This window comes from Salmo salar, chromosome ssa06 (genome assembly GCF_905237065.1).
Source record: "Salmo salar chromosome ssa06, Ssal_v3.1, whole genome shotgun sequence".
NCBI lineage: Eukaryota > Metazoa > Chordata > Actinopteri > Salmoniformes > Salmonidae > Salmo > Salmo salar.
The window spans coordinates 58290850-58307804 of NC_059447.1; the positions used below are offsets into that span (position 1 = coordinate 58290850).

The 16955-nt window shown below is 42.5% G+C and overlaps 2 protein-coding genes across 2 annotated transcripts; both read left to right on the top strand.

Moving 5' to 3' along the window:
- The first annotated feature begins 17 nt into the window (after positions 1-17).
- casp8ap2 (caspase 8 associated protein 2) lies at positions 18-13240 on the top strand. The gene is made up of 10 exons (XM_045720769.1): positions 18-393; positions 1096-1195; positions 3881-3958; positions 4111-4214; positions 5010-5084; positions 5425-5540; positions 5754-8524; positions 9101-11837; positions 11955-12054; positions 12199-13240. Exons 2-10 carry the CDS (start codon positions 1141-1143, stop codon positions 12256-12258), a joined length of 6096 nt encoding a protein of 2031 aa, XP_045576725.1. The 5' UTR covers positions 18-393; positions 1096-1140; the 3' UTR covers positions 12259-13240.
- Positions 13241-14602: 1362 nt separating this feature from the next.
- gja10b (gap junction protein alpha 10 b) lies at positions 14603-16672 on the top strand. Its single transcript, XM_014205388.2, has 2 exons — positions 14603-16332; positions 16475-16672. Exons 1-2 carry the CDS (start codon positions 14926-14928, stop codon positions 16511-16513), a joined length of 1446 nt encoding a protein of 481 aa, XP_014060863.2. The 5' UTR covers positions 14603-14925; the 3' UTR covers positions 16514-16672.
- Positions 16673-16955: the final 283 nt, after the last annotated feature.

Sequence of the window (16955 nt, forward strand, 5' to 3'; positions counted from 1 at the left end):
TTAATTTCATAAAAGACACCCAAGAGCACAGATAGAACAAGGACATAGTTATAAATATATTTACTGGGAGGTCCCAATTAAAAATTATTCACAATTTAATGACAACGTTTTCGAGGTCAGAAACGGTGGTGTCCTATGATTAGAAAGTGTTTTATTGACTTTGGCTTTGATTGAGTCTGGCCTAAACAATAGGCTGCTTTGATTTAATAATTTTATTTTGAACGCTTGAAAGTCCCGGAAGAGGCGCTGCATGTGTCTTGCAGAGACCGCGGGAAAATGTCGTTATTTCCTGCTCCCTGAAGAAGGTTGTTGGGTTGTCGCGACAGTGGCTGTAAACAGATGATAAAGCAAAATAACATGCCAAACAACATTCTTTGAATCGATTTTCATATGGTGAGTAGATATTTTTTGTAAATTCACATTCCAAGGTTTTTTCATGATTTAATGTTCCTCCGTGTCTTGAGTTTGTAGATGGGTACGTTTGTGTGGGTCCCATAGCTAGCTAACGTTAGCTGGCTTGATGTGTCAGTCCGCTAGCTAAAGTAATATAACAGTAACTATATTGTGCCTGTGATGGCTCGGCTGTGTCATTCCATCATATCCTTGCCCTTGGTGCATGTAACGTTACAAGGAGCCGACATAGCTGATGTTAAGTTTGCTCAATGAACTGCAAACAGAATTGTTTTGTTAACTAAATGACTGGCTAACTAACAAGCTAGGGATTGGTACTAGTCAGTACCAAGCACCAACCCAGCAAAGCCCATGTGCTAGCCATTCCAGACACAGTAACATGTTTTGTAACGTTATGCTTCTTAGATCCTAGGTAGCTTGCTAGTTGACATTAGACAGTTTACTGTTAATAACTAGCTACAGTAGTTGACATTAGAAAGCTTACTGATAATTATAAGAGCTAGCTAGTTGTGTGAGATCATGCTTCATGCTAACTTATTCCTTTAAAATCCAGGCATTAGTCTCTAGAAGGTCCAAATGTTTTGCTGATCACTTTTCCCATCGACCTCACCAATTTCAAACTATCCGGACTCTTTTGCAAGTAATGCATGGCTTGCCACACAACTTATGCATCGTTTCTTCCAGCTACTTCCAGGTACATCTGTGAGCCATTGATTGAGCATCAGGAGAATGGAAGGGGATTTGATGGATGAAGTGTATGGTGACCTCAGCCAAGACCACCATAGTGAGTACAATGCTATAACCCATTTCACTGTCCATACATTTTTTTTTAATTTCACCTTTATTTAACCAGGTAGGCCAGTTGAGAACAAGATCTCATTTACAAATGTGACCTGGCCAAGATAAAGCATAGCAGTGTGACAAAAACAACAACACAGAGTTAAACATGGGATAAACAAATGTACAGTCAATGAAACAATAGAAAAATCTATATTACAGTGTGTGCAAATGTAGTAAGGTTAGGAAGGTAAGGCAATAAATAGGCCATAGTGGTGAAATAATTACAATTTAGCATTAACACTGGAGTGATAGATGTGCAGATGATGATGTGCAAGTAGAGATACTGGGGTGCAAAAGAGCAAAGATAAATAACAATATGGGGATGAGGTAGTTGGGTGGGTTATTTACAGATCGGCTGCTGAAAGACATGGTACAACTTTCCCAAAGTACACCGAACAAAAAATATAAATGCAACAATTGCAAAGATTTTACTCAGAGTTCATATAAGGAAATCAGTTCATTTACATAAATTTGTTAGGCCCTAATCTGTGGATTTCTTATGACTGTGAATACAGATATGCAGTTGTTGGTCACAGATACTTTAATAAATCCCCCTAAGGTCGAAAATCGAATTAGCATAATAATAAAAAATAAAAAATCCCCATAAAATCAGTTTAAGCTAGAGATGTTTTTTTGCATTGGATGCGTCTCAATCCACCACTTCCGCATCTGCCGTGAAAGGTGACAGGTCGAGCCATACCAGATTTATGCACTCAAAGTAAAACTCCCTAGAAAGGCCAAAAACCTAGGAAGAAACCTAGAGAGGAACCAGGCTATGAGGGGTGGCCAGTCCTCTTCTGGCTGTGCCGGGTGGATATTATAACAGAACATGGTCAAGATGTTAAAATGTTCATAAATGACCAGCATGGTCAAATAATAATAATCATAGTAGTTGTCGAGGGTGCAACAGGCACGTCCGGTGAACAGGTCAGGGTTCCATAGCCGCAGGCAGAACAGTTGAAACTGGAGCAGCAGCACGGCCAGGTGGACTGGGGACAGCAAGGAGTCATCATGCCAGGTAGTCCTGAGGTATGGTCCTAGGGCTCAGGTCCTCCGAGAGAAAGAGAGAATTAGAGAGAGCATATTTAAATTCACACAGGACACCGGATAAGACAAGAGAAATACTCCAGATGTAACAGACTGACCCTAGCCCCCCGACACATAAACTACTGCAGCATAAATACTGGAGGCTGAGACAGGAGGGGTCAGGAGACACTGTGGCCCCATCCGATGAAACCCCCGGACAGGGCCAAACAGGCAGGATATAACCCCACCCACTTTGCCAAAGCACAGCCCCCACACCACTAGAGGGATGTCTCCAACCACCAACTTACCGTCCTAAGACAAGGCCGAGTATAGCCCACAAAGATCTCCGCCACGGCACAACCCAAGGGGGGGCGCCAACCCAGACAGGAAGACCACGTCAGTGACTCAGCCCACTCAAGTGACGCACCCCTCCCATGGACGGCATGGAAGAACACCAGTACGCCAGTGACTCAGCCCCTGTAATAGGGTTAGAGGCAGAGAATCCCAGTGGAGAGAGGGGAACCGGCAAGGCAGAGACAGCAAGGGCAGTTCGTTGCTCCAGCCTTTCCGTTCACCTTCACACTCCTGGGCCAGACTATACTTAATCATAGGACCTACTGAAGAGATAAGTCTTCAGTAAAGACTTAAAGGTTGAGACTGAGTCTGCGTCTCTCACATGGGTAGGCAGACCATTCCATAAAAATGGAGCTCTATAGGAGAAAGCCCTACCTCCAGCCGTTTGCTTAGAAATTCTAGGGACAATTAGGAGGCCTGCGTCTTGTGACCGTAGCGTACGTGTAGGTATGTACGGCAGGACCAAATCGGAAAGATAGGTAGGAGCAAGCCCATGTAATGCTTTGTAGGTTAGCAGTAAAACCTTGAAATCAGCCCTTGCCTTAACAGGAAGCCAGTGTAGGGAGGCTAGCACTGGAGTAATATGATCAAATCTTTTGGTTCTAGTCAGGATTCTAGCAGCCGTATTTAGCACTAACTGAAGTTTGTTTAGTGCTTTATCCGGGTAGCCGGAAAGTAGAGCATTGCAGTAGTCCAGCCTAGAAGTAACAAAAGCATGGATTAATTTTTCTGCGTCATTTTTGGACAGAAAGTTTCTGATTTTTGCAATGTTACGTAGATGGAAAAAAGCTGTCCTTGAAACAGTCTTGATATGTTCTTCAAAAGAGAGATCAGGGTCCAGAGTAACGCCGAGGTCCTTCACAGTTTTATTTGAGACGACTGTACAACCATCCAGATTAATTGTCAGATTCAACAGAAGATCTCTTTGTTTCTTGGGACCTAGAACAAGCATCTCTGTTTTGTCCGAGTTTAAAAGTAGAAAGTTTGCAGCCATCCACTTCTTTATGTCTGAAAGACAGGCTTCTAGCGAGGGCAATTTTGGGGCTTCACCATGTTTCATTGAAATGTACAGCTGTGTGTCGTCCGCATAGCAGTGAAATTTAACATTATGTTTTCGAATGACATCCCCAAGAGGTAAAATATATAGTGAAAACAATAATACAAGGCATTTCTACAGTAATGTTATTCCATGTGATGAAATTACAGAAGTGCAATATGTGGGTAACTTTGCGATACTTTTACCCCACAGATACCACAGCAGCTTTAAATGAAGATTCTGTGGATATTTATTTTGGTTTAGAAAGTCCAAAGACGAATTCAAATGCAGGTAAACATCACTCAAACACACACATCGGTTCTTTACGAGATGGTCTGAGTCAGAGATATATTTTTAGAAGTAGAAAAGATACCCACGTTGCTGTGTTCTCTCAGAATATGAGAACTGATAAAATATTTTGCATTTGTGCAATCTTATTACAGAAAGGAACTACACACTCCTCTCACCACAGAATCTGAAATATATGGATTTATATGAAGAAATCATAACAGAGGAACAGCAGGATCGAGAGTCTTCCTACAATGAGGTTTGTACCATAATGCTTATCCAATTCATATACTGTAATTTCCGGACTATTAAGCGCACCTGAATATAAGCCGCACCCACTGAATTAAAAAAAAAAAAGTATTATTTTGAACAGAAATAAGCCGCACATGTCTATAAGCCGCAGGTGCCTACCGGTACATTGAAACAAATGAACTTTACACAGGCTTTAATGAAACACGGCTTGTAACAAAAAATAAAAAATTAGCAGTAAGCTTTAGTTGTCTTTTTGCACTGAGTCAATTCCTCACGCTGCTGTTTCCAACGTCTTATCATCGACTCATTAAGACCAAGCTCCCGTGCAGCAGCTCTATCTCCTTTTTCCAACAGCCAGATCAATTGCCTTCAACTTGAAAGCTGCATCATATGCATTTCTCCGTGTCTTTGCCATGATGAGGGTGACAAAATGACTACCGTAATCAGAATGATGGGAAGTTTGAGAGCGCTCGATTTAATCTAAACAGTAAACTAAAAAGTTGTTTGACCTTAACCCGTTCGGCAATTTCATTGGTCTAATGAAAGCTTCATGCCGCCAAAAAACTGAGCACGTCACAGAATGTGTTTTTTTTGGAGAGAAAAAAAATTCAAAGCGGGAAAAATTCATTGTTTAAGCCGCGAGGTTCAAAGCCTGGGAAAAAGGTTGCGGCTTATAGTCCGGAATTTACGGTATGCATTTTTTTTTGTTGAACCCTTTCGTTTGTCTTAAATGGAATGCGGGTACACAGCTCCTTTTCCCATTTAGAAATGAATAACCGTCAGTACCCCTATCTCATTACAGTTGAGGACAAGATTCAATGCAGCACAAAGCCAAGTTGACGAGTTAATGAGAAGGTTGCAGCAGACTGAAACACAGGTTTGTAATAGAAAGTCTTAAGTGTCACTTGTATACTAGTAGTACCCCTTGAAATATGAGGAACATACCCAGTACTTGAAGTATGAGGAACATACCCAGTACTTGAAATAATTGGATACATTGACTTGAATTAGATTGTCATGGAACATTTTTATTTGTACAATCATGAATGATTGATTCTGTCGTGATGAAAAGGCTCAATTGACAAAATTATTACGTAGATTATCTCATTTACATTTTTAGTAATTTAGCAGACGCTCTTATCCAGAACTAATTACATTACAGTTAGTGTAAGTTAGTGTTACCACTTACATGCTTGACATGCGTTTTCACTTTGAAGAATACAACACTGAACACCGAGAACAGCCGTCTGAAGAAGAACATCTGTGCACTCATCAAAACAGCTAAAATGGAGGTTGTGCGGAAGGACGAGGAGATAAATAGGTTGAGCCAAAGGTAAGTGTCTTGAACCTTCATACTTCATCTACACCTGTGAAGTGGTAACTCGTAGTTGGCAGGGTACTTCGTTATTTTAGGGATGTACATCTCCAATGGGGACAGGCAAGAATGAAAAATACACATTTTCTATGTACCCATTAGGTAAATGTATACTTTCAATGAACTCACTGTAAATCTAGGCATGTGAGTAAATTATGTTTAAACTTTTAGTTTCAGGCCAAGGAGGGGTCCTGTAGTTCACCATCAATCTCAAATGAACTGCCTGAGAAATCAAATTCCAACCAGACAGAACCCTACGGGGCAGTCACAACCTAGCCAACCACAAGTTCCAACCAGACAGAATCCTACGGGGCAGTCACAACCAAGCCAACCACAAATTCCAACCAGACAGAATCCTATGGGGCAGTCACAACCTAGCCAACCACAAGTTCCAAACAGACAGAATCCTACGGGGCAGTCACAACCTAGCCAACCACAAATTCCAACCAGACAGAAACCTACGGGGCAGTCACAACCTAGCCAACCACAAATTCCAACCAGACAGAATCCTACGGGGCAGTTGCAACCTAGCCAACCACAAATTCCAACCAGACTGAATCCTACTGGGCAGCCTCCACCAAGCCAACCACCGGGTCCTAGACAGGATTGTGTTGTAAAGGATCTTAGCCAGCTCCTCTGTAAAGACAGAGATGTGGTCCACCCCCTTCTCCCTCCAACCCCCTCTGATGCAACAGTTTTCCGACCACCTCTTCCTGATGCAACAGTTCTCAGACCACCTCTTCTTGATGCAACAGTTCTCAGACCACCTCTTCCTGTCACTTCAAAGACAGCTAGAGGAGATTCAGAAGCTCCAGTGAAACGCACTGTTAGTAGTTCCAGCCAGGACTCTGTGAATAGACACCCTACACGTGAACTTGACCCGTCAGACGAGCCAAAACAAACCAAGCACAGAGAAGGCAGAGGTGAGAATCCCAGGCTGTCCGACTCAAAGGAGCAGCGAAAATATAACTCCAAGTCAAGCAGATACCCTCGTCTCTCAGATGTTGAGGTACACAGGAGATCAGAGCGGGCTAAAAATCCAACGTCAGACATTTTGCATTGCACTGCTTCCTCTGACCGCACTTCTGAAGGATTGTCTAAAGATTGTGCAGCCTATCAATCAAAAGGTTCTAGTCGGCATTATAAGGAGCTCAGGCGTGATAAGGATGATGATGATGATGATGATGATAGGCATAGTAGAAATACTAAAGACATTTCCTCTAACAGAAAGCATGCCTATTTGAATCAAGCCAGTGTCACTGAACGATCCAGTGAATCTTTTAATCGCAAGGGAGGGACAAGTCCTCCAAGGGACCATCGAAGGAAAGAGGAGAGAAGAAGAGAGGATGAGATCAGAAAAGAAAAGAATCGATCAAAAAAATCAGGAGAAAGAAAAAGCACTTATACAGAGAGAAGAAGAACAAAGGAAAGTGACCAATGCAGTAAGGACAAGACAATGGACAACAGTAAAGTTGGGGGTCAAAAGACGGATGAGAAGTGTGAATTGCTTCCATCTGAGGTTAAAGTGGCTGAGAAAAGCTCTGTAGAGGAAAACGGTTCAAACAGAAAGTTAAGTTTCATGGAAACTCTGAATCTTACCCTGTCACCAGTTAAAAAACCAAGACAGCCTGCTGAAACCAAGGAACAGGAGGGCACACCACCTGAGGAAGTTCCTGAAGACCAGTCAGCGGAAGACAGTGGGCAGCCTGATTTAGATGAATTACTCATCTTAGACGAAATCAACAGTAGTGTGGTAGAGACCGATGAGGTCTTCGAGGACCCAGTTGTACAGCCCTCTTCAGAAATCCCAACGCCTTCAGAACCTGAAAGTATAAACCTTAGACATGCAGACAAAGAACCTTGTCAGGATGCTAACAAAGGTGTGGCTGAGGCCAATGAGCAACCTAAGTGCCAGTTAGAAGTGGAAGACACTATTGTCCAAGATGTCTCAGAAGGTAGGCCTGAGCTGCTGGATGCCACATTGGATCAGAGGACTGAACCCACCACACCAGAACTTCTCAGGAAGGTTTGTGTTTCAGCACCAGACTGTGACATTGTTTTGAGAACTCCACTGAAAACCAGACCTGAAGAATGTGCCTCTGCAAATAAAATGAGTGAGTCTGAGGATTTTACTGCTGCTGCTGTCACTGCTACTACTGTTACTGGGAATCGTGGAAACGATTCAAATACTGACACTGGCCTATCTTCTAACGGATTTACCCCTGAACTTCCAATGGAAAATGTAGTTCTTATTACTGACAATTGGGTGTGTAAGCCAAACGGTAAAACTCCCAGTGCTTTGGTCTGTAAAAGTCAAGCTGTTGAAAATGTGACACAAGGTCCACCTGCGGCTGTCTGTGTGGGAAATCCTGCTGTTGAAGGTGTTCCAGGAAAAGAACAATCGGAATCTCTGCAATTGCCACTGCCTGCCTCTGTTATTTCCAATTCTAGTCTAGATGTGACAGCGGAGGTGCAAGATATTTCCAAGCATGGTGTTTGCAGTACGATTAGCATGGAGGTAATTCCAGAGATCTGCATTACATCTGAGATCGTTAATGATGTCACAGAGATACCTCTGGAGTGTGAGAAGGAGAAAACTGTTGTGGAACAAAGTTCACCGTTGAGCAGCATTGGGGTGTCTAAGGTGAGCAGCACGACAGGAGAGGTTGCACCATCAGCACAGCACAACAGTGGTTTGTCACAGACACCAAAGAAGTCCCCCAATTCTGAGCCAAGTTACACAGAGAATGAAAATGTGAATGTTGAGCCCTCTAGCTCCATTCCATTGGCCCATGATGAGGACTCGATGATGCTTACGCTGAGCAGCCTAAAAGGTATTCCAGATGCCATCAGCCCGCTCACAAGCCCAGTCCGTCCAATGAGGAAAAGCCAGCAGCCGCCATGTCACAGCAAACCTGCTTACGTCAAGAGTCTTCGCAAAGGTAAGCATCACTTAAATGACAATTCTGCCACTTTTCAACCTCGTATTCATTACAGCACCATACCAGTGTCTACATGTACATCTAAGGCGCGTTTCTATGATCTGTTGTTAAAAAGATAAGGAAGGTCCTAAAACATGCTTCTCTGTGACATAATAGGGTAGGATTAATAGTAAAAAAAAAAATAAAACGTTCATTTTCAAAGCCTGCAATGAGTTTCTAGTCAGAGGGGAGAGTATTTTCTTGCTCCCCACATCGCAGCGAATCTCATAGTTTTAAAATGTTGCAACTTTTGATGATGTAATCGGGTAGAATTTTCCAACTTTGTTTTCACATGTAGACAATGGTATTGTCCTGGAGATAATAAAATGAGGTTGAAAAGTGGGGGAGTTTCTCTTTAAGATATGTCACTATGGGTATGGTTAAGATTTTATTCATTTTCTGAAAAGTTAAGATGCAGCAATAGCCTATGTTTGTAATCATCTGCCTAATTCCATGATACTGAATTTACTTTGTCAACATAGGCCTACAGGTTATGCCTTTACTTTGCTAATGAAACCAAAATATTGTATTTGACAGAGTTTACCAGTGCTGCTGGGGATCCCAATTCGAAGAAGTTGGATGTGAATATGGAGAACAAGAATCCTGGCCGCTCCATTGCAAGTGCTACACGACAAGATGTGGATCGGGCTTCTGTCCGTTCTTCCAGCCTTGAGGATGAATTGGAGGAGGGTGAAATTCTTAGTGAAGGGGAAGAAACTCCAGTCACGCCAAGTTCTCCAGCCAAAACGGTTAGGCCCACAAGCACTGTTAAAAGTCAACCAATTCCCAAGTCATCCCCTAGACTTTCCAAGAAGTCGCCTGAAGAGAAAGGGAATTCTAAACCCCTAAGTAAAACCTTGATTTCACCAGTTGGAAGCCCCATGTCAAAAGCTCGCTATAAAACTGTTCAACCTCCGTTACCCAAAGCCGCCTTGTGTACCGTGGAGGAGGTTATGGCCATGTTTGTAAAGATCCGCTATGCGTGCAGGAAAAAGTACATGAAGCTTCGTTCAACTTTCTCTAAGGAACGCTTCTGCGGTGTTATGGACATGTCCCTTGACTCTTTTACAGACTTTGTTGATAGTGTTAGCTTTACTAAACTATGCAGCCAAGAAGATGACCTCAAAGTGAAACTGAAGAAAAACATAATGTCTGTTTTGAGTAAGTTATCAAATAATGGCATTGTCAACCGCATCTTTGACCAGGAACCACTTAATATGAAGTCGAAACTGTGGGAATTTGTGAATGTGCAGTTAGACTTCTTATTCAAGGAAATTCAGACTGCTCTGAGAAGTGTTTGCAAATCCTCAAATGGAAACCAGTCTGCAGGAGCCAAAAAAAGGGACTTGAGTCTCTCCAAGCAGCCAGTGAAGTCCCCCAAGCAGCCAGTGATGTCATCGGTGTCCACAGCCTCTAAACTTAAAAGACCGCAGGGAGCGGTACAAAAAACTAATTGTGTGTCCAGAACATCTGCAAGTAAAAGACCGCAAGAGGAATTAACAGAGTGTGTTGAACCCAACATAAAAAGAACCAGGGCTCAGAACCTCCCCCCTTGCAAAACCGGTCTTGGAAGAGGCAAAAATATGAAAATGTCATTTGAAGATGATAAGGAATCAGAGCCTCAAACTTCAGATCATCCTCTTATGCAACCTCCAATGCAACCTCCTTTGCAACACGGGTTAGAGATCTTACCATCAAACATCTCTTCATCTGTTGAGAAAACAGCTGCCTATGTTCGCCGGCTGTCTCAAAATGGCTCACTCCATGACAAGTCTGACTTCGAAATCCTCACAGAACAGCAAGCCTCCAACCTAACATTCAACCTGGTGACAGACTCCCAGATGGGAGAGATCTTCAAGTGTCTCTTACAAGGGTCTGATCTGCTAGAAACTAGTGTCTCAGCTGGGGACAATCAGGCCTGGCCTCTTGGTACTCCTCGGAAAGGAGAGCGCTTCCGAGGCGTTACCACCCCAAGCAAAGTTGGTACCACAAGCAAAGTTGGTACTCCCTCTAAAGTCATTGCCACATGGTCTTCTATTTCACCTTGCAAGTTTTCCCCTCCAAATTCAAAAGTCCAAATTCCACTAAATCCAGCTTTGTTGGATGAGAGTTGCATGTTAGAGGTGCCCTCCAGCCTACCAGAAGACAAAATGACATCACAGTCCAGTGTGTTCTCGCAGAGATCTTATTCCATTTTGGCAGAAGATCTGGCTGTCTCCCTCACAATTCCTTCGCCTCTCAAGTCTGACAATCACCTCAGCTTCTTGCACACAGCCAGCGTGGAGCCCATGTCTGCTCCAGATAGTGTTATCAGTGCACACTTCAGTGAGGATGCCCTTATGAATGGGGAAGATGCTACAGAGCAGGACATTCACCTTGCCCTGGACACAGACAACTCCAGCGGTGCGTCAAGCGGTGGTGGCAGGACCAGGGAGGCTTCTGTTAACCCCCTGTTTCACTTCAAGCCTCACTTGCCCATGCAGGCAGTAGTGATGGAGAAGTCAAATGATCATTTCATTGTGAGAATACGGCATGCAAACACCAGCCCAGACACCAACTCCAACAACTCAGGTGTCAACTTCTCCAACCTAGGCAACAACTCCACCAGCCTAGTGGTCAACCGCACATGCCTAGGAATTAAATCAACAAGCCAAGGAGTCAACTCTTCAAGCCCAGGAAGTGTAAACTCTACCTACCCAGGAAATAACTCCCCCAACCCAGACACAAACTCAAGCTACCCATGTGTCAACTCCACAAGCCCACAAGTCAACTGCACCAACCCAGGCATCTACCCCACAAGTGCAGACATCAATCCAAGGGCTGTCTCAAGCCCTCAAACACCACCAGGAGAAGAACAACATGGCAAAGACAAAGCTCATCCCACACGAAAAACTCCTTCTAAAACCCATTTTTCAGAGGCCAGTCCTCCTTTCTACCTTTCAACAAGCACCGAAACAGCATCTGCGCTATCTTCACCATGCCTCACCATCGTAGAAGACACACCGGAGAGAGACCACAGCAAGGATAAGACTGGGAAAAAGCGGACAAAGCACCATGTTGAAATGAAAGCAAAGCGGCCTAAAAAGGAGGTGATCCCTGAGAAGATCAAGCATAAAAAGAAGTCCTCAAAAAGTGCCAAAGGAAAGGAGACTAGAAGCTCCAAGAGAGAGAGAAGTAAAGTCACTACTCCTCCCCAATCTACCCCATCACCCAACAGCCTGTCTGCCAAGAATATCATCATGAAAAAGGGTGCAGTGGTGGTGACTTGGACAAGGTGAGTTGGTTTTAACATTCATGCCTTTTTTGTTACGTACCATCTGCATGTTAGCTGTTGGAGAGTCTTCATGTCAAGTGTCATGATTGTCACTAAAACCATCATTTTCTTTTAAAGGGATGAAGACCGAGATATTCTCCTCGCGCTGAAGATGAAAGGTGCCTCTCCAGATACTTTCTCTGCCCTATCGGAGAAGATGAGCAAGACACCCGCTCAGGTATGTCTTTACCTATTTACTGTCTTTGGAGTTTCTTTTTCATAGTAATGGAATTCTATGTTTTTGATATGAGACTAGTAGTTATTGCTGAGCATTAATGTCGGTTCTGTATATTTGTTGAGCTTTTTATTTAATTTTTTTAAGATTGCAGAGAGATTTTCCCAGCTGATGAAGCTTTTTAAGAAGAAGAAGATGGCAAGTTGACTTTCCGGGAATCTTATCATTTTTCTTTATTCAATGAAGATTTCAAGTACTATGCTTTTTTTTTTTATTCAGATGTTGCAAGGTCAAGGCTCGAATTTCCCATTTGACGAATGAGCAGAAGCAGATCATCTGAATTTGATCCCTGTAATTGATGGCCTTGGAACATATGAAGGCCAAGTCAACTAGATCTCAAACTGAAATGTTTTTTGTTTCTTTTTGGGGGGTGGTCAGCAAGGATCAGAATATCCTTGAGGTAACATCCACACAGGCTTCAATGTATCATCTCCCCACAGCCTGAATTAGTACAGCTCGTATAAGCTGTTTTGCTTCGTCTGCTGATTTAGCAGATTTGTATGCACTGGTATTTTTTCTTTTTGTTGCGTTAAATCTAATCTACCATATTGATCCTGGGCAATATCCCATATCAACTTCACAACTCTTAATATGCCCCAGCAAGTTTATACTATATGTGGAGTTAAACACTGCTGCAATCATACATTTCATCTAAAGTAATTGACACATTTTAGCAGTAAATGGGGAATTGTCTCTAATACTTTTGTGGCGCATTGCCGCATGTACTAAAGTTACTTTTTATACAACATCTGGGGGGGGTTTGGAAATAAAGGTTGGAACTACAATTCAGGTCACATTTATATCATATTTCATGCTGTAAGGTCACATGGCAGAAAGTACATTTTACTGTACAGTATGTCAAAAGTATTCTATTTTGGATATATATTGTACTGACTTCAAGATGGTCAGTTAAATTAATAAATAAGGCGTACATGTTCCATTTTATGTACGATTCAAGGTGGTATGTTGATAGAAATTAAGGATTTTAAAGGGAACATTTCTTGACTTAGATTTTTGGTTGGTTGGTTGGTTGGTTTTGGATGATTGTGAATGAGTGACTACCTGGTTAACAAATGTACACTGTATATTGTACATATTTTGCTTTTGTAAATAAAGTGTATTTATTTAACATGGTTTTGATTTATTAATGGGACTTGAACTCAATGACTACTTACCACCCGAATGAGTAGAGCATATTTTAGGCACGTTCTCAACTGCTGCTTAGGTTTTATAGCAACGGGCAGCATATCTTCTGGCCAAAAGTATAAAAGCTTAATGGTCATAATTCAGCACACTTGTTCTCACTGTAACAGCTGTCATGGGATATTGTTCATTAATAATTAATCCTTCTGGAGGGCAATGTTTCAAGGTAATACATGCTCTAATATAAATATCCAGAAACTGGGCCACGAAGTATGGGAATTGAGGTCAGTGCCTAAGGATGTACTTGCCTTAGCTCACTGAAACAAAGTTGAATGAAGTTGGTTCAAGCAGAGTGATTTGTAAGGACATCTCTTTCATGACAAATCAATGTCATGGAATGGGATCATGGGGTTAGACTCACATTTGGGTGTATTAAAGGGATATTTCACAAAAAATAGGTTTTGTATTCCTTACCCTGTAAACAGTCTATGGAGAAGGTATGACAGCATTGTTTTGTTTAACTGGTAACATTGACTTGCATTTGGATTTGTACCACAAATGCTAAAAAGTTATTCTTTGAAACAGCCAGGTAAACAAAACCAAAGCATAGATTGCTGTCACACCTTGTCCATAGACTGCTTATAGGGTAAGGAAACCAATATGCCATGTTGTAATTTGTGTGAACTATCCCTTTAATGGTGGCTATTGCAACCACACAGTACCATGCGATGTAAAAGTTAGTGTTCAATACGTTCCATAATTTATTTTTCTTTCTAACAATTAAAATCATTAAATTGTTACCTCATTTTTAAAAATCTAAATGGGCTACTAAATATCAATGGCAACAATGTGAACATGTTGTTCTAATTGTGTCATCTGTTATAGTTTTCATTTATTTAATTGACAGAACTTTTGGGGAGGTCTGTTGGTTTGTTGCCAGACTAGTCCAATGCCTCAAATAGCCCATCATGCAGTGAACTATGAGATGGGGCATGACTCATTGATCATTCTATCTGGCCCAATAGATTGTTCATTTTGACTGGGTCATTTGAAAACATTTAGTTAGCAGATTTAGATCATATATAAACATAAAACCAACATATAGTAAAGATAAAAGCTATTTGGAAAGTAAAAATAGCATGCATTTGACATGTATTGACATTCAAAGCTAGGCCATGAGCTGATTGGCACTATTGGTAACGTTACATGTCCTGCTGTGTTGTGTCCTGCCATCAACAATTGTGTGGTAAAACAAGCCCCAGGCCATTGTCCAGTCGCTTGGTGGATCGATCCTCGCAGTCTATGAATCCTGCTTGCAACAGATCGGAGATACACTCACTACAGCGACGCTCAGAGATGGGTCGCCTATCTCTTCAATGGGTGGAAACAAAACGTACGTTCTACCAAATATTCAGGTATTTCTGAAGCAAGTGGAACACACAACCAAGTTCAAATGTAAGTTATTTCTTACTCTTAAATCCTTTATTTTGATCTTACATGCTTGAACAGTCTACATTTGAAAGAGGACAATTGCATTGGAATCATGAAAAATATACACACTAAACTATGAAAAAATTGCTTATTCTGTGAGGTATTTATATAATACCATGGCCCAGTGGAAGTTTATTTATGTAAACTCTTTTTATAGCGTAAGGATATGTGACTCAGAAGATGGGGGATTGGAACTTGTTGGGGAGTATCTTAGAAGAGGTACATATTCATTCAACCATCGTGGGAAAAATCTGGCTAACCATCCTTTTTATATTCCGGATGCTCGTTCTTGGTGTGGCAGCAGAGGATGTTTGGGATGATGAGCAGAGTGAGTTTGTGTGCAACACTGACCAGCCTGGGTGTAAGAACGTGTGCTACGACGATGCATTCCCCATTTCCCTAATCCGATACTGGGTGTTACAAATCATTTTCGTGTCCTCTCCATCTCTGGTATACATGGGACATGCACTGTACCGTTTGAGGGCCCTTGAAAAAGAGAGACACAAGAAAAAAGCTTTCTTGAAAGCAGAGCTAGAGGGCGCTGAGCCCATTCATGAGGACAGACAGAGGATAGAGAGGGAGCTGAGGAAGCTGGAGGAACAGAAGAGAGTAAGGAAAGCTCCACTCAGGGGCTCCTTGCTGCGCACATATGTTTTCCATATCTTGACGAGGTCAGTGGTGGAGGTTGGCTTCATAGTGGGACAATATGTACTGTACGGAGTTGGACTGGATCCTTTGTACAAATGTGAGAGATTGCCTTGCCCGAACAGTGTGGATTGCTTTGTGTCCAGACCAACTGAGAAGAACATTTTCATGATCTTCATGCTCGTCATCGCTGGGGTTTCTTTGTTCTTGAACCTCCTCGAGATATTCCACCTGGGAGTGAAGAAAGTCAAGCAAAGTCTGTATGGAAATAAAGGTACAGATGATGAAAGCTTATTAGTTTTCAGGTCCAAGAAAAACTCCATGGTCCAGCAGGTGTGTGTCCTTACAAACTCATCCCCCCAAAAGATGATGCAGCTCACTCAGACGGCCTACACAATGGTTCCGAACAGCCAAGTGGATGCTGTCCCCTTGTACCTGCATTCGGTAGCTCCTCACAACGATGGTGGTGGCACCAACGACTCAGAGCAGTACCCCAGACAGACTGAGTTCCAGTCCCTGCGACAGCTGGGGACCGTGGAGCACCACTACACCCTGGACCAGAGGAACCACTCATGCAGCAGTGATGATTCCAACGGACCTAAAAGCTCAGGCCATCCCAGGCACGGCGGAGCACAGCCACGGCCTTCCCTCATGGCTAGCCATATGGAGATACCAGCAGCCTTGTGGAACCAGCCACGCAAACAGAGCCGGGTCAGCGCTCTGCAGGACTACAGTGACATGAGTGATTCACCTGACAGTGGTCACTATCCCACGGGGAGGAAGGCTAGTTTCATGTCCCGGGGACTCTCTCAGACCAACCTGGATAGTCCTTCTGATAGTCCGAACTCCGGGAGTGGGACGGACACAGAGGCGAAGCGTATAGCCCAAGGAGAGAGCCCACCTATGACCCCGCCTCCAGCCAGTGGACGAAGAATGTCAATGGTAAGTAGACCTATTACACAACATTATTTTTAAAATGGAGGATGTATTGTAGGATTCTCATCATGTATTTCTAAGGCTTCGGATTAAAGATTCGGATTAAATAACTACTGACTAACTCATGTTGCATATTTCAATCTTTCAGAGCATGATTCTGGAACTGTCTTCAATCATGAAAAAGTGAGAACTGGCTGAGGGACCAGAAGGATCTGGGGACCCTGATCACGAAGCAACATTACCCTTCTAATTGCCTAATTGTATTCATAATAACATATGTATTGCGGATGAGCAGTAAGCGCATTAGTATAGTTACACTGAACAAAAATATAAATGCAACACGCAACAATTTCTAAGATTTTACTGAGTTACAGTTCATATAAGGACATCAGTCAATTGATATAAATTCATTAGGCCCTAATCTATGGATTTCATATGACTGGGAATACACATATGCATCTGTTGGTCACAGATACTGTACCTTAAAAAAAAAGGTAGGAGCGTGGATCAGAAAACCAATCAGTATCTGTTGTGACCACTATTTGCCTCATGCAGCACAACATCTTTTTTGCATAGAGTTGATCAGGCTGTTGATTGTGGACTGTGGAATGTTGTCTCCTCTACAATGG

Excerpts from the sequence above, each read along its gene's own strand:
- casp8ap2 (XM_045720769.1), top strand. The coding sequence starts at position 1,141 with ATGGAAGGGGATTTGATGGATGAAGTGTATGGTGACCTCAGCCAAGAC. Across the intron at positions 4,215-5,009 it reads GAGAGTCTTCCTACAATGAG|TTGAGGACAAGATTCAATGC; the intron begins GTTTGTACCATA and ends ATCTCATTACAG. Across the intron at positions 5,541-5,753 it reads ATAAATAGGTTGAGCCAAAG|TTTCAGGCCAAGGAGGGGTC; the intron begins GTAAGTGTCTTG and ends TTAAACTTTTAG.
- gja10b (XM_014205388.2), top strand. The coding sequence starts at position 14,926 with ATGGGGGATTGGAACTTGTTGGGGAGTATCTTAGAAGAGGTACATATT. Across the intron at positions 16,333-16,474 it reads GTGGACGAAGAATGTCAATG|AGCATGATTCTGGAACTGTC; the intron begins GTAAGTAGACCT and ends TCAATCTTTCAG.